A 23,479-nucleotide genomic window follows, 5' to 3' on the forward strand; every position below is an offset into this window, starting at 1 on the left:
TCCTGGGCATGTTTTACTGAGGACAAGCCCAGGAACTCCGTGTGTGTGTGTGTGTCTGTGTGTCTGTGTGTCTGTGTGTGTGTTTCATATTAGATTTCAGGGAGGTGATGTTTCTAAAATCCTTCCCCAGCACAGCACAGATTTGGAAGGTGTTGGACAAGCAGCCATCCAAGCACCCAGAAACAGGCAGGATGTGAGTGCTAAGCCAGCCCTGCACACCTGACAAATAAATTCTTTAAGGTTAGACAGCAGACTATAAAACGAAGCTATAAGCACATATCACTGCACATGAAGGAAAATGCATCCTGCTGTTAATGCCCATAACTTCCCTACTGACAGTAATGGATGCCAGCAAAAGAAGAGACATCCAAGAGTGCCAAAACATGCACTGGGTTTTTTTTTTCCTTAGCTTGTATTGGGCATGCTGCTTGAAATACAGAATGGCTGAATTCTATTTTCTCCTCAACCCTCAAGCTGACATAAAATGCCCATGTTTTAATACTGTCATTAAGCATTAGGATAAATTACCAGGGTTATAATGAATTCTCAGAAAAAATACTTGTGTCTCCAGAGCTGTGTTCCAGTTAGACACCAAGCTGTATTTCAGATGAAATAAAAAGCAACTCCTATGATGAGTAGCAGATAAGAAGTCAGACTAAATAATGCTGGAGGTCCTTCCCACCTTTGAAATAAAAAAAACATATGTGTTATTTATGATCAGTGTACTACAGGGCTGATCCTCTGGAGCTGAAAAGGAAAAGCTGGATGATCTTCCAAAGGAGAAGGGAGAGGAAGGAAAAAAGCCACTTAAGATTCCCAGCTAGGGGAACAATTTATGGATAGGAGCATTTACTTCAACTTCTTCAGCAAGGAGCCCGTGCACACTCATCTTGCTGCTCAAAGGACATCTTGTGCGTATGAGCAAATTTGTCCAAAGCGTTCTGGCTGGGCCGTGGCAGCGTGCTTAGAACACGATTTCCAGATGTGCCTCTCTCCCGTCAGTCCGGCTGCTGCCTCAAGCCAAGAGAGTTATATAAGCTGCAAAGCTTAATTGGATTATTTAGCCCAAATCTTTGGCCAAGAGGCAGCCGGGCCGCAGAGCTGGACAGGCAGCCTGGAGAGGAGCTGCACCCCCTGGGCTTGGGGGGGAAAGGGAGGAGCAGAAGCCAGCAAATAAAGAGTTCATAAAGCAAGACTGGCCTCCCTGACTCCCTCCAATTTCTCACACCTCCTGTCCCTTTACAGAGGGGATAGTAAGTTGGTATTTTATTAGAGCCGTGTTTTCCTACTATAACAACAATTAAAAAGGAATGCAAGAAGCATTTAGAAGACATGAGCATTTCCTCTCTGCACAAACAAGCATTTCCTGACTGTGCAGCTACACAACATGGAATAACACATTTAGCAACCTTGTTTTCCCACAATAGTATTTTTTCCCAAACTCTGGCTGTTGTGGTGGCTTATTTTCCATTTAAGGGCATAATCCTGCTTGTGGGATAACCCATCCCAGCGGATCTTTGCAGATGTAATTATTAGGGCAAAGTCCTAAAAAAGAAAGTGTTGAGACTATTCTTGGGAAGAAATCAGGAAAGAGAAGAGAGAGAAGCTGAAGAGTTTCCAAATGCTGTAGCTACCAAAGTGTGCCAGAATGACTTTACTCCTTTTATTTTTAATAGAACTGGGTAGTTAAGTCAGAAGTTAACACCAGGATATAAACTCACATTAAACTTTGAGAAGGTTGCCTACTCCATTGCTGAAACAAAAAGTACATGCATGCTTGACAGCCACTCAAACCATTGTCATGAGGCTCTGGACGGACTTTGTATGGCTTTACTACAAATAATAAAACAAAAAAGCAGCCTGGCATCCTTCTCTGCCACTGCTGACAACATTCCCACCACTCTCCACCAGGCAAAGTGCCATGGATGAATTCAACAGATTAAAACAACCAGAACAGTACAACAGGCAGGGATGTGCTCAGTCCTGCTGCAAACAGCTCCACAAACACTGCAAATCACACACAGAGGGAGGATGCCTCTCACTGCTCCAGCTCTGGTCCCCAAAGCATCATGCACACAAGAACCCCAAAATCCAGAGCATCACTGCTGGCATCCACTCTGCAATTCCTGATAACATTCCCGTGAATGAGGAGCTGCAATTAACACTCAGTACAGAGTCACAGTAAACAGCAGCAGTGACCAAAAAGCTCTTTATAGAAGGGCTCTCTGCTACAATGCCATGATTACTAGTTATGGAAATATTTCAAAAAAAGGCAGACAAAGAGATTTCCACAGGGCACAGCAAGCCATCCAATTTGTGCTGTGCCTGGACTTCATAAATCAAAATCCAAGCGACATTGACAGCACTCTAGCTGTTCCTTAAACTTTATTTTTCTTTGCTGCGTGCATTTTGTGCCCTCAGTGAGCTGCAGCAAAAGCAGGCACTGCGTGACTGATGGGAAGGAGAAAGTTGACTCAGGCTGACCGGGCAAAGCAGGCTCACCCCCCTTCCCTGTTATCTGCATTAAGAGCTTCAACAAATTTGTGTAATACCCAGCATTATAGAAATGGATTTCCAACCAGAAGAGCAGTTGGCAGGATTAAACAAGTAGAAAAGCACATGCACATAAAAAATCGGGAGGTCTGCACACAAGCTAATGGAGCAAACAGAAAATCACTGGGCATGCTCCCTGGGCTGGAGAACCACTTCCTTTACGACAGACAGTAACGTCTCATTACAGGAGAAACAAATACAATAAAGATGAATATTCCATCTTCCCTTGGCTACATTTTAAGTGTTAAGCCAATACAAATTCTCAGGTTATATTCCACAAAAATAGCTACTCAAAAAAACCCTGCTGGCAGCGCAGCAGAGCAAATTTCATTTGAAAGATAAATCCTACATTTTTCGTGGGCAGATGTGAAAATATATCAGACTTTATCATAACAGCCCCTCCCAGAAGCTGAAGAAGCCACAGAGTAAATTTGCAACAAAAAATTTGCTTCCTTTCCCTCCTTGGCCTATATTGCTTAACTCAACACAGACAGAATTACGAGCAAATCAAGTTACTCCATCTGGTAACAGAGGCCACACACTCTCCTGCACCACGGCACAAAGTCAGGATGGGACCAACCCTTGGGATCACCAGTGAAACACTTGGAGGGTGGAACTGCAGGGCTGTGTAATTACTGTCATCACAAAGTGACCACCCAGCGCCACTGCCCCAGCGAGGCAGGGCCGCACCAAGCCCGGGAACAAGCGCGGCCTTGTCGGGGTGGCCGGGCACGAGGGCGCCTGGCACCGGCCAGGACAAGGCTGCTGGCAATTTCAGGAATGCTGCCAAGAGCTGAGCTGGAGCAGGGCACTGTAGCATCGCTATTTCTGGCTGATCAAAGGGCAAAATCAAGCTACCTCCACAGTTTAGTGAAAACTCCTACAAAGCTGGCACGTGACATGATCTTAAAGCTGCTCTCTGGTGCAGGATTGTAACTCTGGATCAGCAGCACCTTCCCTCCTGCTGCAGGATCGTTGCACTGAAGGGTGATTATCCATCTCTTACCAGGATGGGGCAGGGAGCTGAGGAAGAAGCATCTTTAATCAAATCCCAGCTTGGTCTGAGCAAGCCAATCCCTGCAAAGAACATCCCACAAAGCAAATGAAATTCCCTATAGGAGGTGTTGAAAAGGGAGGGCAGAGAGGCCTGCACCCCACCCAGGAGTGTGCTGGGTGCTTTATCATTAAAACCTGTGGTTCTATACAGGTCTGCATCTGCAATTCTCACCTACCCCATGGGAAGGGTGGATTAGGGAATGGGAGCTGGAATTACCCTGGGCAGTGGTGGCAGCAGGGGTCTGAGTGTTACTTCCAGTCTTGTGCCTCTTGCAATCTCATGAAGACCTTTCTGGATTCAAAATATTTTAAATTATGACTAAATAGTTAATTATGACTAGTAATTTCAGCTGTAATGAAACTATGAAGCGACACTTTTAACCCAATAACTACAAAAAATAAACCAGAAACCATATATTTAAAAGAAATCTGGTCTGCTTGGCAAAGCTTTCCTGCTGCCTAAACCAGGATCAGTGGTGACCTGAAGTGCAACAGAGCTGTGCAAGGGGAGCAGCTCCTTAGATTTGTAGTTTTGGCCAAACTCTGACTACAAACTGGAAATTCTGCTGGCCTAAAATCCCCTGGATTCAGGAATTGGAAGCAAACCTGCACCAAGAGGCAGCTGTTTCTATGGGCCAGCTTGGAAGATGAGATTAAGCTTTTGAGATTGCTTATTTTTCTTAAGGTCGGTTTACATATATCTTATTCCTTCTATAATCTCCCCTTGCCTTGCATCTCAACTTTGAATTATTTATCATCAGGTATCACATTCATTTGCATACTTTATGAGGTGCAAACCAAATGATTAGTCATTCCATATTAGACTTTCCTAAACCATCTGTGCCAGGCTCTGAAGCAGCTTGGTTTTGGTTTTCTTTAATACTTGTGGGGGAAATAAAAGTTCAAGGGGAGAATACTGGATTAACTTTAAAACACAGGGTAAAATAACCATGTTTGTGGATAGCAAAGCTTTATTACTCTGCTAGAGCCAGGCTCCTCCAGGAAGGTGCAGATGATCATCTTCATTGTAATTTAACCAGTGATACAAATTGCAAGCAGCATTATTTCAAAGACCTCTGTTTATTGATTAGAAAAAAAGTCCTTCTCTTCCTGCTCCCTCCTTGAGTGGTGCTGATTGCACACAATAGAGAGCTATCACTTAAAGAGCCAATTAAGTCAACTTCTGAAAGGTAATTGAATAGCTGGAATTCTTAGTGCACTATGGTACTGCATTATCTTGATTGCAATGAAGGAAAAACAAAGCAGCCAAAGCAACAAAAATTAGAGAATGAGGCTCTGGCCATAGGTAGGAATACTGAAATAGACAGGCCCATTAAAGCTGCTCCCCTTCCCCCCCTCCCAAATATTTTCTTTCTGTGATTACTTCTAACTCTTGCTAGAAGTGTGAGAAAGCACAAAAAACTTGGTCTTGTTTATTTTCAGCATTGGCAGGACTTAATGAGGGATGGGCTGAGCTGCTGACCAGGCACAGAGAATGTTGCTGGTACAGCCACCCCAACACACCCCATCCCTGGGGGGAACCCAACATCTGGGCATCCTGTACTCAACCAAAAGCTTTGATTAAAGAACTGCTTGTTCCTCGGGCTATGAGGGTAACACTTTCTATACAGCTTTACCCACGCCTGACAGAACCATCAAGAGATTCTCTTCTGCCCTCCTGGCTACCTTCAAAATACCCAGAGGACTTTAGATCACCTCTGGGGTTTCCATACCATGGCCTAACTGGGCTGAAGTGAGACTAAGATTTTGAAAGCTGTTGGGAAGAAGGACATTGTTTTAGTCCCTTAGAAAAAACAAGCTTTAAAAAAACCCCAGTTGTTGTAAGCCTGCCAGCACTCAGAATTTATATAAAATAACTCATTTAAATGCAGTAAAAAGATGCATCACAATCTGAGAGAAGAATCCTCGGAACTCGAAGGCACTGTCTGTACATGGTCAAAATTCACCATCAATTTTTGAGCAATTACTCAAAGTACTCACAGCACTCGGGTTATAAAGCATTTACACAGACACATAAAATAAAAGCTTTTTCCAAAGTAGGAAAAGAGGCGCCACAAAACATAAAAATCTCCTTCATTCTTCTGCGCTGACAGCAGCCTGTGGTGTGACCTTCCACCCCTGTCCCCTGGCCCTGGATTTCCACGGCAGCACAATCAATCCACCCAAGCTCTGAGCACACTAATGCTGCTCTCCTCGAGCAGCTTTGGCACCAGCTGCCTCCCCAGATGTGCATTTTGTCTGGCACTGGAGCCTTGCTGGAGAACACAGGGCTGAGCAGGGTGAGATGCCACAGAGAGGATGCTCTCTGTGTCTCCTCCTGGCACACCTCGAGGTTCCTGCCCTGAGTCCCACAGACTTCACAGCCCAGAACAAGGGTAGATCTCCCAGAAAAACCCAATAAATGCCATTCCTCCAGTAGCAAGAGAAATGCAAACCCATCCTTCTGCAGACATGGCTTTTGTGTTTGAAGGGCTGCAGGAAGGATGCTCAGAGGGAGGTTCCAAAGGGATTTATGCACCCAGCAGGTTGGGAACCTCTCCTGCCCACCTGTGGAATGGGCTGAATGACACCCAGCCAGCCTTGCAGAGGGCTTTTCTTTTCATCAATCCTCACCTCTCCACCCTCACCCTACTCCTGTGGGGCCCCAGGAGCCCTCACTCTGAACAGAGACATCCATTCATCCACTGGGAATCTGGCAGGACCACGTAAGCAACCTCTGAACCATGTGGTACCAACGCTGGGCACTGTGCACCACAGTATGACTGAGCACACCTGCCCAAACTTCTGCCTCACTCATTTTTGTCAGTCTCTCCTCAGTTTATTTTGCAATTATCTCTGCAATTCCCACTGAAAGACAGGACACAATTTAAGGAACTTGAGCGGTTTTTCAAACTTGAATGGTGTCTACCCAAAGAAAGCCATGCACTCAAACACACCCAAGAGTCTCAGTCAGATGTGCTTAGAAGTGGAAGCTTTAGTTTTTCTTCTTCAGCAGACTGAAAGCCAATCAAATACAGTGAGGCATCAACCTCTCTCTGGCCATTCTCTAGTTGAGATTTGGTTTATCTTTTCAAAAGCTCTTTCAGTTACACAATCAAAAAATTCCTTGAGGACTATATCTAGAACAGCTCTAAAAATTGTTTGTACTTCCCCTGAGAGCTCACATCTACTTATTGGATGGAAGAGCCAAGAGGAGAGAACAGATATTTCATGGAGCAGACACTGCACATAAATATTGTCCCTGACACACATGTGCTGTGAATACAATTGCATCCTTACATCAATTACACTCCAGAAGCTACATTTGTAGAAGTCAAATAAATAAATGCAAGTTTGAAATAAAAAATTATTTAAATTTCTAGCAAGCCACTTCACCTTATAACCATTCTTTCCTGTGACACATTGTGCTGGTTCCTATTCTAATAACACATTCAAGTACCTGCACAGGTACAAAGCATGTGTACAAATCACATCTTGCAAAACAACTGTTGGCAAAGAGCAGGATTTGAGTATTCATTACTCACTGCTCAACAGTTACATACATTTTAATTCTGACCTCAAAACATAATTTGGACCATGGCAGATGTTTCCTACAGCACAGGCTGCCTTTGGATGAGATTTAATTCAGTTTGAACATGGCAGCAATGAAGAAAGGGATTTAAACATTTTCTGCTCATTCTCCAAGCTTAATGCTGCAGAGGTAAAAATGAGGGAGGACTAAATTGAATGGCTGAATTTGCTCTCTCAGCCTTAGCTCTGGATCCAGACCAGCCAGGTGAGGTTGTGCCTCCCTGTCACCTCTGTGACATCAGCCTGTGTCAAAAAGAAATTAAATTATTTTAATGAGGTTCTGCTGAATGCACACTGGTGGTGGAAGCAAGAGAAGAATAACCTCTAGTTTTAAGCTGCTTCATTTCCATCAGAAGGGGACATAGTCCTCTGCAAACTCTTCCTCCTCTCCCCTTGTTACCCTGAGCAGCTCCTTCCTGCTATTCAGCATCAAGAAGTAGATCATTACTTCACCAGCAGCACTTAAAACCTTCTGTAAGGTGAGATCCAATTGCAATTTTACATCCACATAGTTGCCCACACTGAAGAGCCCTGAAATGCTCTTAACGAGTTGTGTGCTCAGGGATCAGCTCTTCACACATCAGCGGAACAGGCTTGGGGAGCGACAGCTGCTTCCATAGTGCACAGCCAGTGGAGCAGTTTAAGGGGAAGAGAAATGGTATAAATAATTGAAATCACAGCAAGAAATGTAGGCAGAGCAGAGGGAAGGAGGGCAGCTCCAAAGGAGCAGGCAGCAGGAGGAGAGATAAGGACTTCTCCTGAAGCCAAACCAAACACGAGTGCATGTACCAAACCCACACCTCCTTGCTGGTGTGCTGCACCACACACCAGCAGACTAAAGAATTTCTTGACCTTTTCTGCACTGGCTGAGTGATCTGAATTCTACCCACCTACAAGCTCTCTTGTCATCTTCCCTTTCCTCCTCTCCACGAAATCCTGAAGTCTGATGCAAATGATCCCCATGTACATCCCATCACAGCAGTGACCTTGGTAACCAAACAATGCTGATGAGTCAATGTGGATTTCAAATTCTGCCACTGACAAGCGCCTCACCCACAGGGACCCACTCCTTCTGGACAAGCCTTTCATGGTGAAGCTCTCTGAGAGGGTTCCCAGAGCACCCAGGACATCCAGGGCACACTAGAGAGGATCCTGGTCTCAGCTGGGGCCTCTGAGCACCATCAGGTCACCATCAGGGGTACCTGCAGAAATGGCCACCTTTGGCTTGCAGGCTTGCAGAACAACTAACCAGCACTCTGGAACAACAGAAAAGTGCTGAAGGTTTCACTCCCAGGAGGAAAACATCTCCTTTGATGACCACAGCTGCTACAAAGGGCTAAAGGCTGTAATTTTGCCTGACCTTTAACTATTACAGCAATATTCCTTGACCTGCATTTTAGAAGTTATGAACAGACAGCACAACCCAGGCTAAGCGATCTGCCACTGTCTTGACAGATTTCCAAAGAGACATGAAATATCTGCCTTTCTGTGTGTGCGCATCGTGCAAGTCACTTGAGAGCTGTGCAGACATCCGGAAAAACCCACAGTCTCTCTCTGGGTAGTGCTCACCCAAGCAGGAGATGGCAGGAGATCATTTATAATGCTTTGTGGAGGTAACACTTGGCATAACAGCCCCAGGAACAGCTCCATCACAACACTGGGTTGAAGAAAGGACACTTCAATTAGCAACTCAGCTAACCAGACACCTTTAACGGAGCAAGTAATGAGATTTCTTAGTGAGTGGTTCATCTGAAGGGTGTGCAGTGATAACACGACCCAGGTGAAAATGCTCATCAAGATCTCTGTGCAAGTCACGGGTGTGTAGGATGGATATCTTATTTTAAACAGCAATTTTAAGGAATCAGCTATTGGACCTTGCCAGACTCCTCTTGCAGAATGTCAATATTTTTAGACAAAAGCCTGCACCAGGCATCACTGTTAAGTTCAGCCCTCTTCCTAAAGCCACAGGGCACACAACTCTGATCAGAAGATGAAGAAACCTTGATACTGACTCTTCTGTGTGAGCATTTAAATTTAGGAGCTGCTGTTCAAGAAGCATGTCACCAAAACAAAAAATGACCACAATTTTTAAACATGACTTATTTCCTAAAGAGCCTTCCAGAGGCTGCAAGGATCCTACATATCCTTTTCTCTACACACAGCCCTGCTTGGCAAGTGCCTTATCAGGGTGTGCCCAGCTGCACATCACACCCTTGTGCAGCCTACCTGTCCCAAATCCAAGCCTGGTATGGAAGGGCTAAGCTTCATGAGACTCTAAGGATATCCTCCAGTTGGGACAGGCAAGTGACAGCTCACAGTGGTTTGAACAGCGATTCTGGTATCAAGAGCAACTTACAGTTCACAGCAAAAAGAGACACACAAACCCCTTGGATTTCAGCACAAAACTGGCCCTGTAACCTCTCTCTGCCACATGAGGGAGATTGGAAACCCAAGACCACCTTGGACAGGACAGAATTTCTTCTTTGGCTTTTCACGAAGAACAAGGAAGCCCTTCTGTACTTTTAAAGACAACTGAGCCTTAACAAGGCTGCCATGCCAGCAAGTAAAGATGGGAACCTTGTGGTTTCAGAGGGTCTGCTACTGAGAAGCTGCATTTGGGCACTCTCCAAATGAATGATGGGACTCTTTCCCTGACAAAAGAGCCACGAACAGCATCTGTCCTCTGGAATGCAAAGGAATGGTGCCAACTGCCAATCCTCCTCTTCCAGCTGGAGGACAGCTCGTGGGCAGCCGTCTTCAGCTGAGAGCCTCCAGATTGCTCCCATTGTGGGACACAGCCTGGCTCACCAAGAGAGGCTGCAGCCAGCTCAGACATGCCTCAGTTCATTGGGGAGCACTTGATGTGAGGCTGGAGAGAAATGGCTCTCTGACAGCTGGAAAATGCAGTTGCCTAAGCTGCTGGGGGATAATGAAGAATCAGCCACTTCCTAGAGGTGCTTTTCTGTCACCTGCATTATTAGAGGTGCGTTTGTGTCACCCTTTCCTCTGACCATGGGGTCTCAGAGAACAGTTTCTGTAACACAAAGCTTTGAACGCTGTTAACTGACCCAACCCCATTTAATGCCATCGTCTCAGTCACTACAAAACTGTTCCTTTCTCTTTCTGCCATCCTCCATTCCATCCATGGGGTGTCCATTAGATTCAAACACAAAGAGCCCACCAAAAGAGCGTCATTAGCTGACTGTACAACTGGATTTGTTTTGCAGCACAGTGCCATCCCCCACACTGCAAGGCAGAGTTCTTGTGGGGGGGGGAAATGGATCAATTTAAAATATATCTCACACACCTAAATGTTACATGCAGCTCTTCTGTCGGACTTAAAAAAACAGCATTACCATCTGTAAAACAGGGAAAAAATCCCCCAGGAAGTCTCCCAAAACAGCAGACCAAATGAAAGGAGAAAAAGATGAAGGGGGTTTCAAATCTGCCCTGGAGAGAATGGAGCTTTAACCTGCTGCAGGGAGGGGGAAAAAAGGAAACAGGGCAGCAGAGACCAGAAATCAGATTTATTATGACCAACCAGGTAGATAAAAGATAGATGATCACCAAGAGAGGAAGGCTGTGTTGGAATCAACCAGCTTCTGAAAATGTCTAGTCAGCTTTAGCATTTGATACACATGAAATCGGTGTCCACACAAGAGTATTCTCCTGAAAGGATGGGATTTAATGCAGTGGAGATAATTATCTAGATCCTTCTTTATCCCATTAGTGGTTTTCATTCGCATCCTGGAACACCATAAGCGGATTGCTCAAGAATTATTTGCCATCCGCTGTTTCAAACCCGATTGGAATTATCTTTATACCTCGGTATGAAGAAAAGAGATTACATCCCTGCCTGGGCTTGCTGGAATGGCCTCTTTTCTGAGGCTCCCCTTATCATTCTTGCTCTATAGGGTGATGAAAAGAATCAGAAAATAATTGCCATGGACATGATTTTGCCCTCTCCTCCTCTTCTTTCCCCACATATGTGTTTGGGAGGAGGAGTGGGAGACGTTCTTCCCGTTGCATCCCCTGCAGGAGATGCATCACTGCACCTGCAGAGAGATGAAGCTCAGCAAGACTTACTCATCAAATTACCCAGGACAGGATCCAAAAACGCTCCCAGCTTCCTTTTGCACCACGATCCACTAATAAAAGAACAAGGATGAAACTGTTAAAACCAATTAAACATATCACTTGATGCATGAGCAGGAAGTGGGATTCAGTGCACTGGAGATCCCAGGGGCGCATGCCGAACGTCGCCTCTCGTGCTCTCCAGCAATCTGTGTCACTGTGCAAGCTCTGCTGGAGATCAGGCCAACGTCACTCAAACAGCCAACACAGCCCCTTGCTCCAAGGCCTAAAATAACAAGAAGACAAAATTCCCCTCCCAGCCACTCTAACTGCCTGCCAGGTTTTGTATTAATGGAAGAATTACATCTCCATCCAGGTATGGCAAGGACACAGCTCGTCTCCTCATGGGCAGCTGTGACTCTGAGCAGCAGTGAGGAAAGATGCCTGGATACCACAAAAACCACCCCTTTCCTTAAGGAACGTGAATGGGGTAGGTATTCAGACCTGACATGAATAGGAATGCATGTATTTTTTAAAGAATCGTGCTTTATGGCTGTGTAATGAGATCTGTAGGAGAGGTATCTCTATAAACAAGTTATTAAAAGGGGGAGGAGGGACACAATAATAGCAGGTGCCAATTACTCAGCTCCCAGCAGAGACTTTTCAATTTCTCACCTTCCCCCAAAGCAAGATGTGCCTCTGTATGGCACCACATTCACTTGCAAGTGTGAGACCCTTTGGAGTGTGGCTTCTCTCCCCCCCAGCAGAGCTCCACTACACCAGAGTGGCGCTGCCCCTTGTCCCACCAGCCCTGCACCGGAGCTGGGACCAACACACCACAAAATTAATTTGGAAACTGAATAAATCATATTTTTATTTGACTTTAGAATCTGGCCACTCCTCCCATCAAGAGGAGCAGCGAATTAATGAGCTGACTGCAACTGCCAGGTTTGCATCTCTGCAAGTATCTGTTTAGTTTTGGGAACAAAACACCAGTAATGATTTTGTTATTTTAAGATGGCAGCATCGTTTCAGACAGTAAATGTCCACCCTGGAGCTGTCAGAGGGACCCCATCCTTTAAAGCAAACACACCAAGGTAATGATTAATATTACACAAGTAATTCGAGCCTCTAAAATCATTGTTTTCAAGATCAGCAAATAATTACCAAGGCCTTCAGAAATCAATACCCAAGATAAATAGAAGATTAAATTGCAAAAGAAACAGAAGAAAGTACTTAATATTTGCCAAACACATGCCAAATACACTTTTTCATAGTAACCAAATACTTACAGTAAATAGATATTTTAGCTCACTGGAGAGACACTTTCAGAAACTAATAAATTAATCCAATAAAACAGACAGACAGGGTGGAACCAGACATTAACGAAACACAAACTGATCTATACTGAGCCAACCCACAATCCATGTCCTAATTATGCTCATCCACCACTCTGAGTACTTACCTCCCCCACCCAGGTCAGCTCTTTAGCTCAGGGAAAATACATGTTTAATGTGGATTCACTGGCACAACAAAGTGGAGAATTTCAGCCATCAAGTGACAAATCTTGTGCTCAGCCAGAATTTGCATTTCCAGTTTTTTTCCTAAAAACTTCTCGCTCCTCAAAGTTAGCAAATTAATCTCCTTTTAAACACAATTTTTACTTTTCCTTCAATTTAGCTGAAACTCTGTATGTGAAGTGCAGGATGAGCTCCTGCTGCCCATCAGCACCAGCCACCCCACGTGTGACACCTGTGGAAACATCCCCACGGCATATCCTCACTCTGGGGTCAGGATGGTTTGTCCTGGGGGCTGTGCCTGGCCTCACCACCACTCCAGGGATCTAGAAGGACTCAGAACAGCCCCTAAAACTCAGTACAAGGACCAGCACCATCTTCTTCCCAGGCAGCCTAAACCAGCTTCTACCCAAAATCATTGCTTGGTGTTAACGAAGCCACGCTATCAGGTAAGTACCTGGTAAAGTTCTTCAAAAAGTGGGGAACTTGAACTGATCAGGATTAAGAGAGGGAAGACATGGGAAGATCTCCATCCTGGTCATTTTCTACAATATCAAAGGAAGAAGAAAGGGAGGAAACTGAGGGAAATAGAAGACAAAGAGAAATGATATCAAAGCCGGCTCCAGAGAGCGCAATGAGAGATGGCATGAAAAAGGAATAGTTAAAACATGAAAAGCAAGATCAAATAGAAGTAAAAGATCACAGTCTGGGCACAGAGCAAAGGGAGGGGAGACCACCCCAACATTTCTGCCAGCATTAACTGAATAATTCATTTGACAGGTACTTATCTGTGGTTGAGTCTGAGAGAGCTCAGCCAGCACCAGATTCATCCATTCACCCAGCAAAGGACACAGACAAACACTGCTGTTGTTTTTCACGTGGGGACACACCTTGGAGACACTGTGCAGCAGCTCTGCTCTCCTGACTGTCTTTTGGGGAGGAATAAAGAAATTTAGTTCTCCCTCAGAAATCTTCTCCAGGTTCTGTATGAAGTTCTTGGTACTGGCAGGGCTGGCCTCACTACTACACTTTGACTAAACCACTACATGTTTTCAATTTCCAAATATATATACAGAGATCTTCAAGGAGCTAATTTCTCAGAACTGGAAGTGTTTCTTTGATTATTTAGAAGAGCTTCTAAAGGCTACAAAGCCTTTTGGTACCACAGGCCACCTCCCTAAGCCATGACACTCCTCAGAACGCTGACAATGCACAGAGGATGCGCTGCCACATAAGTACAAGCAGTGAGTGACAAAAAAGGGTCTCCAGGTTGAACCTCCCAGAAAGCTCTTGCCATTGCAGGGAGAGAAGAGAAACCTAAGTGCTTTAAGGCAGACTTGAAAATGTGGTCAGGATGGTCTAAAAAGTTACTGATGAACAGGTATGGACCAGAGAGCAGCACTGACATAAGCCAACACCTTGCTCTTCCCACAGTTCAGCATCCATCCCACTACCAACAACTCCTAAACCACAGAGTGACAATTATAGCCACAAGTAAATGGACACTGCAAAGCAACAAAACTCATCATGAACATAAAAGACAGGTGGAGATTAATTTTTGCCCAGGAGCTTCTTTAAAGCCTAATGATTTACATTTTAACACTACTGCTGTCCACTTTAATATAAGCAGAAATTAAAATATCTTGCATCAAAGACAATTTTGTGTGCATGTCTAGTCACTTCAAAATACAGATTAACCTTTAGGTAAGCATTTATCCTGTATGTAACACAGGAGGGATAGAATATTTAAACACTGGCAAAGCAGGGGCAGGCAGGAGAGAAGACAGAGTTACAGAGCTGTCTCTGTGCATCAGAGATGCATCCATGCTAATGCACTGATCCTGGAGACTCAAATGTGACTTGACACCGGGACAAAAACAGAAGGAGAATTGGCCAGTGACACAAATAATGCAGAAAGAGATTATTTAATACAGGAATCTGCCACTCCCAGACTTTCCTGCTTTGAAAGGGAAGCCTGACATAAGCTCAAAAATAAACCCAAGAAGGGCACTGCTGAATAAAAAGCCCCCTATGCTGCAATTCAAATGGAAAAGGCAGAAATTTTTTTTCCCCTCCATCAAAGACAACAATCCTCTGCCTGTATCAGGAAGCTGCTAAGCAGACACTTGATCAGCCCTCCCTGAAAAGCCTCTCCTCCTAACAATGCTAACCTGCCCGCCTCCGCTGAAGCCCTTTGATTATTTTAATACTTTCCACAATCCTTTAATTTGCCCAGTGAGTTCTGCCACCACAGCAGCCCTCTTCAGCCACCCAATCTCCCAACCTCTTGATCTCTCTCTCACGAAAAAGAAAACTTGAACATTAGAATTGGCACAATAATGATATGGAAAATCTTCACCTAGAACATTAAGCATCATCTCCAAGAATTTTTAGGCAGGTGGCTCAGCCTCAAGGGCTTCCTTCAAAGTCCTCGTGGCTGTGGATGAGCCAGGCACTCCAGTAGGGATATTTGTTTGTGTTTCTTTATACCACAAACAGAAAAATTGGTCCTTTGGTGACTGGTTTGAGTTTTGTGAACAGGGGGAACCATGGATAATCCAAGCCTACCTGCAGCAGCCTTGCTAAAGCAATTTCTCCAGCACTTAGTGTCTTCAAGGCTTTCTGGAGATGAGTGGCAGCTTCACTTAAACTAGCCAGCTTCAGATGTGTTTTACATTAAACACTAAGTGAATAATCAATGAACATTCAGGATATAAGTACAAATCAATGATTTGTTTTAGATGAATCAAAGGGAATCGCAAATGAGTTTTGTTCTGCTAAAGAAGTAAACCAAGAGAAGTACTTGATGTAAATGGGGGGTTGTGTGTTAACCTCCTCTGACTCTTCCTCTCCTGTGCACTGACACAGACCCTGCTGTCACAGAAGCGTGGCAGTGTCCTCCAAAGCCCTGTGACAAGAGATGCCACCGTCCCCAGAGAGCAGATGGGAACTGAGGCATGAAACCAGGCAGTCGATTGTTCCAAGACTGGGAGGGACACAGCACAGCAAGGACATGAATCCAAGTCTATGCTGGAGAGCACGGGTTAGGAGAGAGCCTTTGTAACTTCAACTGCACCACACACCCACAGCTCTTGGTGTGGGAGCAGCAATGGGACACAGCAACTGCACACACAATACAGGCAAAGAGCCCCATTTAAAGGCCTTTAAAAAACTGCAAAAAATCAAAACAGATATACAGGTGACTCCAGACAATGAACAACTTCTTTTAATAAATGCATTTCAACAGATTGCACAGTGCCTCTCACTTTTGGGATGAATTTGTTCAAGTCACAGGTGAGGTAATTTTACAAATGCTGCTGCATTCCAGCCACCAATTTCACACAATGTCTGCTGAGCACCACCCAGGCCACGTTAAGTCTCTCAGAAATGCTCCTGCACACCTTTTTATTCACCATGCATTTCAATGACAGATTTCCAAGCTCCATGGTTCCCTAGCCAGGTCCCTGCCTGCACCTCCTCAGCCCTCAAAAGCACTTGCGGGGTCTCCTGCTGGCGTCTCTCCTGCTGGGAAACGTTTGCAAGGGCTGCTGTGAAGTGATCCCAGCTCAAACCAGGGCTTTCACTCGTATCCATTTCGCTGCAGGCAGTGCCCAAGACCTCAAAGAAACTACAAAAACCTGAAGTCAAGCTGGTGCAGGCAACAGAAATGAAAAAGCAGCAGGAACCCCGCATGCCGCAGGACACGGCTCGTATTTAACAATATCGAGCTTTGACTCTGCTGCTTCCAGAGAGGATTAGTGTTCATGGCTTTTATGCACTATAGAAGAAGACTTTGTAAACACCCTCAGAGGAACATCCCTCTGGGACAAAGTTTGCTTCCCACAAAGGACATCCCCAGTGAGCAGAGCATCCCGCCGTGCACGGCACTGCACGAGGGATATTTCCTTACAGAGCCGCTGCCTGAGCCCTCCCTGCTGCTCCCAAGCAACATCCACAGCCACCAAACCCAGCATCCTGCTCCTCACCACACCCACAGACCAAGGGAGCTCAGACCTGCACCAAGACACCCAGCCAGGATGTGTGTGGTGAGTCCTTCAAGGAGCTCTGCATGAGTTCTGAAGCACTTCCACAACATCCACAGGAAAAACACCTCCCACAAGGTGAGCATCCAAAATACCACAGTCACAACTGATCTCAGGGGCGTGAAGCCACCATGCAAACAGCAACCTCACTTTGCAGGCAAACCTACAGGTACAGAGTTGGCTGCAGTTGAGGGTTTACAATGGATGCCAGGAGCTGGCTGGCAGTGAGTAACAAGAAATCATTAAAAGTTGACAGAGAAAAAAACTTGCCAGGGGAAACCTGCACAGACAACATGGGTACAGAGCCTGCCCTGAGCTACAACACAGCCATACTGAGGAGGTATCATGCCAATCTCTACATAGAGCATTTCCAATGAGAGTCTCCTAAAAGGTTCACCATGAGATTTAAAATTTCCTGTCAGTTAAAAATCAAATCTCAACACTTAAACTCCAAATATCCTGCAGCATTTATGGCTCTGGCATAGGCTGCAATGGGCAAAGAGAAGGGCTGCATAAACAGCACGTGGCTGGTCAGTCAGTCAGGATAAGAACAACCATTATGGATGAGAACTGAACAGTTTTCACCACTGGAAATGAAAAAAAACACATCAATTTAATTGGTAGGTTAAATTGTTTGCCTTCATCCCATTTGTACTTGTGACCCACCTAAAGTCATGAGACCTTGTTGGTTTTACTAATCCCTCAATCAGTCCTGAGTCCCTGGAGTTCCCACCTTGGGCACCAGCACCTGCCTGCACCTTCCTGAAGCCTGATCCTCCACAGTTAAGCCCTACACATCCAACACCTGACACCAGGTTACAAAAGAGCTTTCTGCATGGCAGGTTTTGGGAAGTGAAACCATGCTGAAACCTAAAATCAGCAAAGAGAGAATATCAGACTTTGGCCAAGACACCCACCACCATGACGCACAGCACGTGGCCCACCTCCGAGCAGGGCGTGATGCTGGACACCTGCTGCCTGGGTGAGTGGCTGTGCTATTTGAGGCTGCCCTTCTTCCCACTCCAGCAGACTATTTCAAACCCCATTTATAATTGGAAAGAGGCAGCGTCTGTTTTTGCAGACCATGAGGTCAAAACTTTACTAATAACCACAGCAGAGCGGAACACCATTAGCAGGTAAACAAGCCCTGAGCTGGTCTCGGAAAAGCAGCTCTAGAGATGGTTTGTTCTGGCTTTTTTTCTTTCAATTAATTGTTTTGTCCTCCCAACACAGAGTGGGACGACAAGCAGATTCTGCAATGCCTTACATTTTAATATCATATTATTCCCCACTAGAGGCAACGCGGACACCTTGCCAGACTTCCCCAGAACTCAACGACATCAGCAATTCAGGAGCACTGGGAATTGTCTCCAGTCACTCACAGGGCATGACTGATGTCACAGAACTGGCAAACACAAAGCCTATCTTTGAAAAATACAGGTATGGGAATAAGGAAGCAGGAATTTATAGAATAATCAGCTTAACTTCACTTGAAATGCTTAGAAGACAAGGAGAACTTCAGCAAGAGATAACCTTTGTTCATCAAGAACAAATCACATCAAATCTGTCATATTTCTTCCTGTGACAGGGTGTCAGGACTTGCAGGAAGGGGAGAAGAAACAAAGATTTCAGAGACCTCTGAAATGTCTGATGGGACATGCCCATAACACAGCCAGGGATGCAGGGACTGGCCTGAGCTGCCCAAAGGTGGGACCACCACTGCTGGGAAGACCAGCTGTGAACGGGGCACTGCTCTTTGAGCACTGACTGGGGGGGCTCTACTGAAGCATTTTCCAGATCCAACACCAATTGGTGTTTGCATCCCCAACTTGGCTGATGGCAGAGAAAACAGGCTAACTGCCCTGGAAGGCTACACCAAGATGAGAGGGACTGCAGGAATGCAGAAGGACAAGATCAGAATTCAGAACAATCCTGATAATTTAGAAGATGCAGTCTGGGAAAAAAAAGACTCAGTTCAAGAAGGACAAGTGTGAGGTAATGCAATTTGGTAAGAATAATTAACCAGGCAAACACAAGATAAGGAATGAAAAGCAGGACAACATCTGGAGAGGAATAGTTGAAGGGTTGATGGGATGAAAAAATAAACATGAGTCACCTATGGCAAAAGTGAAAAGCACACACAGTGGGATGTATAAACAGGATCATTGTTTGTAAAAGGTATGAAGTAACACTGACTCTTCTGAGCAAAAACACAGCAGCAACTTCAGCCCTTTATCCCAGGTTAAGCATCACCCCTCACCAAGGATGATGGTCCAGAAGTGAATAAGAAGAGCAACTGCAGAGTAAGAATACATGACCTAAAAAAGAGTGATCAAAGGAACCAGTGTGGTTTAATCTGTATTAGTAAGGGAAATGGTAGCAACTTCCAAATATCTACTGGCCTGCTGCAAAGAAGGATAGAAGGAACTTTTCTGCCTGTTCCCAACAGATGGAAAAAAAGAAGAGCAATCCTGAAACTAAACTGAAGAAAAAGACATTTCTGTACAAATCATAAGAAAAACCTAATATGAGGGCTGCTAAATGTCAAACAGATTGTCTGGGGAGCTTAGGAGTCCCTGTCAGTGAAGGTTTTTAAGAACAAACACGACAAACATCTGTCAGGAAGGGGTTGGTTATCAGCAATGCTGCGGAGGGCAGGAGATGGACTCAATGACCTCTCAAGGTCTTCTCCAGCTCTGTACTGAAGAAGAGCCTGATAGGTAAATGTCCACAATAGCTGGAAACCTGCTGTGCTGACACAGCCCCCCGTGCTGGCCTGACCTGCTGTGGCCACCACAGCTGACAATCTGTTGCTGCCAGAGGAACACGCACATCCCAGAGAGGGACAGGGACGGGGTACCCGGGGGGCTGCTCTGCCACCTGCATGAGCCACAGGGAAAAGCTGCTTGTTAAAAAATAAAAGTGTGTCAAAGGACAACACAGCCCAGACAGCACAGAATGCCTGGTGGGGTTGGCCACCCTGCTTCTGGAAGCAGGAGCCCACACAGCACTGCACGCCGCTTTTGCTTTATTTATGAGAGGAAGCTGCAAGCAAAGCCTCTGCTCAGTGGTAACCACGGGGCAGTTCTCAGAGCATTCCTCTGCCCCTGCACAACTACTGTGGTCTAGTACACCTGTCTGAAAGCAGCACACAAGAGCAACATCTGGCTATGCACACATTTTGGCCAGTGATAAATAAACGTTTTGGCCAGTGGTGATAAAAATATCACCAGCAGAAGCAAAGCAATCTACTGGTACAGAAGCAGCACCCCGGCATTGCTGCAGGAGGCAGCTCTGGTGGGATTTAAATCACCTTAGCAGCACAATAGGAAAGCCTTCAGTGATGAATGAGGCAGAGGAAGCCAAGCAGCCACCTGTCAGACACCTGCAGTTGCCAGGACAAAATCCCAGGCACTCCGAGCCTGCTGCCAGGGAAGGGGCTGGGTGGGTTCATGTCATCCTGCTCATCAGAGCCAAAAAACCTTCCCCAAGAGCTGCCCCAGCCCTGATGCCAGCCTTGAACTATGTGCAAACTGCACCTTGTGATGGTGCATGGTGTGCCACAGGACTGCAAATCCACCAGCTTCTGCTCAGCAGAAGCTGCTTCTCATCTGTGGCAGGGAGAGATGCTTCTATAGCAATGGGAGGAGAGAGTCAAGGCCTGGCTGGTCAGACCACACACCTTTAATGACCTTTAAAAGTGCAGGAACTGGAAGAGCTGAGCAACTACCACAGGTGATGGAGGTTACACACTCATACACAGTACAGAGACACAGTTCAGAAGCGACTGTCAGAATTGTCCTCCAGGCTAGACTAAGTCCAGTGCACTGTTTGAGTGAGAGACTGGGTGGAGAAAAGCAACTATTGTGTTGTCAGGAAAAACCAGCAGCGAGCATCTCTGTAACACCTGCACAGGATTCCCCCGCAGCCTCGGCGGGACAGGGCCCTGCACCTCTGCTCTGCAGCTGCCTCCTCAGTGCAAAGCCAGCACCAATACTCGTGTGCTGAAGCCACAGCTGTCACACCTGTCCCACATCCACTGAAGTTACCAGACTCAGCATCGAGCCACAAGAGATGCATGCAGAGAAGGCAGAGATGCTCAGATCTCCCCTCACCAGTTTGCCCAAAGAAGCCCCAACATTTGAGAGCTCCCTGCAGTTGCTGGCACTACCACGCAGATTTAACTCACCTGCCTCCCACTGCCCATGAAGGTTTTGGCCATAAACACGCGGTGCAAAGAAGCACATCACCAAAGCCAAGCCAAGCGCTTGGCTTGGACAACAGCCCGCCCATCAGCCCAGAGCCCCCTGACCGTCCGTGGGCACCCCTGGACGAGCAGAGACCCCCGGCTGGGGCACCTCCCGCCCAGCTGGGCACGGGCAGTCGCTCCAGGGGTTCCACAGGTGACGGTCTCGTGGGGACCAGGGGGTACCGCGGGGCCAGGGGCGCACAGGATCCCGCCGAGTCCGCACCCGGGGGGCCCCAGCAGGATCCTGCCCTTAGGGATCCCCCAGCTCCCGCAGGATGCTCACCGGGGCTGGATCCCAACGCACCCCCGGGTCCAGCCGGGGCCGACTCAGGGAGTCCCCGCGCCCCCTCCCCCGCGGAGGCGGCCGAGCCCCCCTTACCTTTGTGCCCGCCGAAGGCGCCGTACCAGGAGAGCGAGAGCAGCGCGCACAGGCAGCCGAGCAGCAGCGTGAGCGCCGTGCCGCTGCGGAGCCTCATCGCCTCCTCGCCGGCGGGGGCGGCCGCATGTCCCGGGCGCGGCGCGGCCTCGGCGGCCCCGGCGGAGCGGAGCGGGAGCGGAGCCGAGAGCGGGAGCGGAGCGGGAGCGGAGCGGGAGCGGGAGCGGAGCGGGGCGCACCGCCCGCACCGCCCGCACGCAGCGCCCGCGCCGGGCCCGCCGGGCGGGCGGGGCGGGGCCGGGCGGGGCCGAGGGCGGGGCCGAAGGGCGGGGCCGAGGGCGGGGCGGCAGCGAGTGAAGGGCGCCCTCGTGCGGGGAAATGCGGGACTGCAGAGGGGCGGGGTGAGAGTGGGAGAGGGAGTGAGCGTGACTGAGTGTGACCGAGTGCAGGTGAGTGTGCCCGGGTGTGCAAGAGTGTGCACGAGTGTGCCCGGGTGTGCTCGGGTGTGCAAGAGTGTGCAATAGTGTGCGTGAGTGTGCCCGGGTGTGCGTGGGTGTTGCCGGCTGCGCCCGAGTGTGTGTGCATGGCTGTCTCCACCTGTGTGTCGCTCTGTGTCCGTATGTTTCTCTGTGTGTGTCCGTATGTCTGTCTGTGTCGCTCACACACTCCCAGGTCCGTCTGTCTGCAGAGTGTGGGCTGTGCCCGTTCCTGCGGCTGTGCCAGGGTGCTGCACACCCCCGCATAGCCCTGCCCGTGAACGCCGGGAGTGTCCCGGTCCCTGCGGTGTCACGGGTGGTGCCCCCGTGGGCTCACCCTGTGCTCAGGGATGTCCCCACGGGCTGTGCTTACCCCTTTGTACAGGGATGTCCCCTGTGCTGTGCTCCGCTGGGGTGCAGGATGAGGAGCCATGCAGAGCATCCTCGCTGCCATTCCCACAGAAGTGTTTCATCTTGGTGAAGGAAACAGCATCCAATGTGTATTGAGAGAAAATCAATGCCAGAACAGATCACAAACGGAAGCTGCTGCCTGGAAGGACGCTATCCCTCTTCCAAAGCACCCGGCATTCAGGGATTATGACCTCAAGCTGCCTGGGTGAAGGACGGAAGAAATCAGATCACAAAATTATTTTGCTTCTGTTTTCTTCTGTTAATGGGTCCAGCTTATTTCATTATATACTGTACTGCGAGGTCAGGCTCCAAGGCATTTATTTGCCTTCATCATCTGAACGTGTTTCGGTGAGTGGGCACGAGGTCAGGCAGCTCAGGTGCCCTGTACATGGGTACATAATTCCTGAACCAGCGAAAGCTGTCATCTCCCATTCCCCAGAGCTCTTTTAGCAAGTAAATATTTCTCTGACATGTAAACATTGTAGGACTGGCTTGCAGTGACCAAAGTCTGCTGCTTGAAATGTCCGGATCAGTGAGGGTGCAGTGCACAGCGAGGCTGTGCCGGAGCTCGGCAATGCTCGGACACCGCCCCGGAGCCATCCCGGCTGAGAGGCGGGGAGGAGCTGGGAGCCAGCTGCTCCCAGAAACACTGCAGCGGACATGGGAATTCTCCTGAAGAGGAAAATCTGCCAAATGGGTCCTCAGACATCCACCCTGTTTCCTTCCGGGAAGGTGAGCAAGAGTGTGCCCAGGTGTGCCTGGGTGTGCAAGAGTGTGCCTGAGTGTGCCCGGGTGTGCAGCTGCTCCCAGCCACACTGCAGCAGACATGGGAATTCTCCTGAACAGGAAAATCTGCCAAATGGTCCTCAGGCATCCACTCTGTTTCCTTCTGGGAAGGTGAGCAGTGAAGGGAGCCCAGCACTCAGGAAGGGGCAGGGGCCGCCTCGAGGTGCTCTGGGTGCCTCCTTTAGGAGGAAAAGCACAGCTCACCCATTGCAGTCTTGCCTAAATGCATCCTTAGAATATCCTTCAGTTCATGAAATAAAGCACGTTTTTCAAATCTTGAAATGGCCTCTGCCGGTGGTTCGAAAATCCGGGAAGGAAATCGGCAGAGGGAGCCCTTTGGACGGCAT

At 47.5% G+C, this 23,479-nt stretch overlaps 1 protein-coding gene across 2 annotated transcripts in view; it reads right to left on the bottom strand.

Annotated features, from left to right (window-relative positions):
• MGAT4B (alpha-1,3-mannosyl-glycoprotein 4-beta-N-acetylglucosaminyltransferase B) overlaps nucleotides 1-21,637 on the bottom strand; it is a 50,494-nt gene extending 28,857 nt beyond the window's left edge. The window contains exon 1 of one of the 2 annotated variants that reach the window (XM_059483811.1): nucleotides 21,463-21,637. In XM_059483811.1, coding sequence (XP_059339794.1) covers nucleotides 21,463-21,559 — 97 coding nt within the window. In that variant the 5' untranslated portion in view covers nucleotides 21,560-21,637. Of the gene's footprint in view, nucleotides 1-11,286; nucleotides 11,345-21,462 lie in introns of those variants that run through there. The other variant, XM_059483812.1, reaches the window with a different exon arrangement.
• Nucleotides 21,638-23,479: the final 1,842 nt, after the last annotated feature.

Source organism: Ammospiza nelsoni, chromosome 16 (assembly GCF_027579445.1).
Source record: "Ammospiza nelsoni isolate bAmmNel1 chromosome 16, bAmmNel1.pri, whole genome shotgun sequence".
Taxonomy (NCBI): domain Eukaryota; kingdom Metazoa; phylum Chordata; class Aves; order Passeriformes; family Passerellidae; genus Ammospiza; species Ammospiza nelsoni.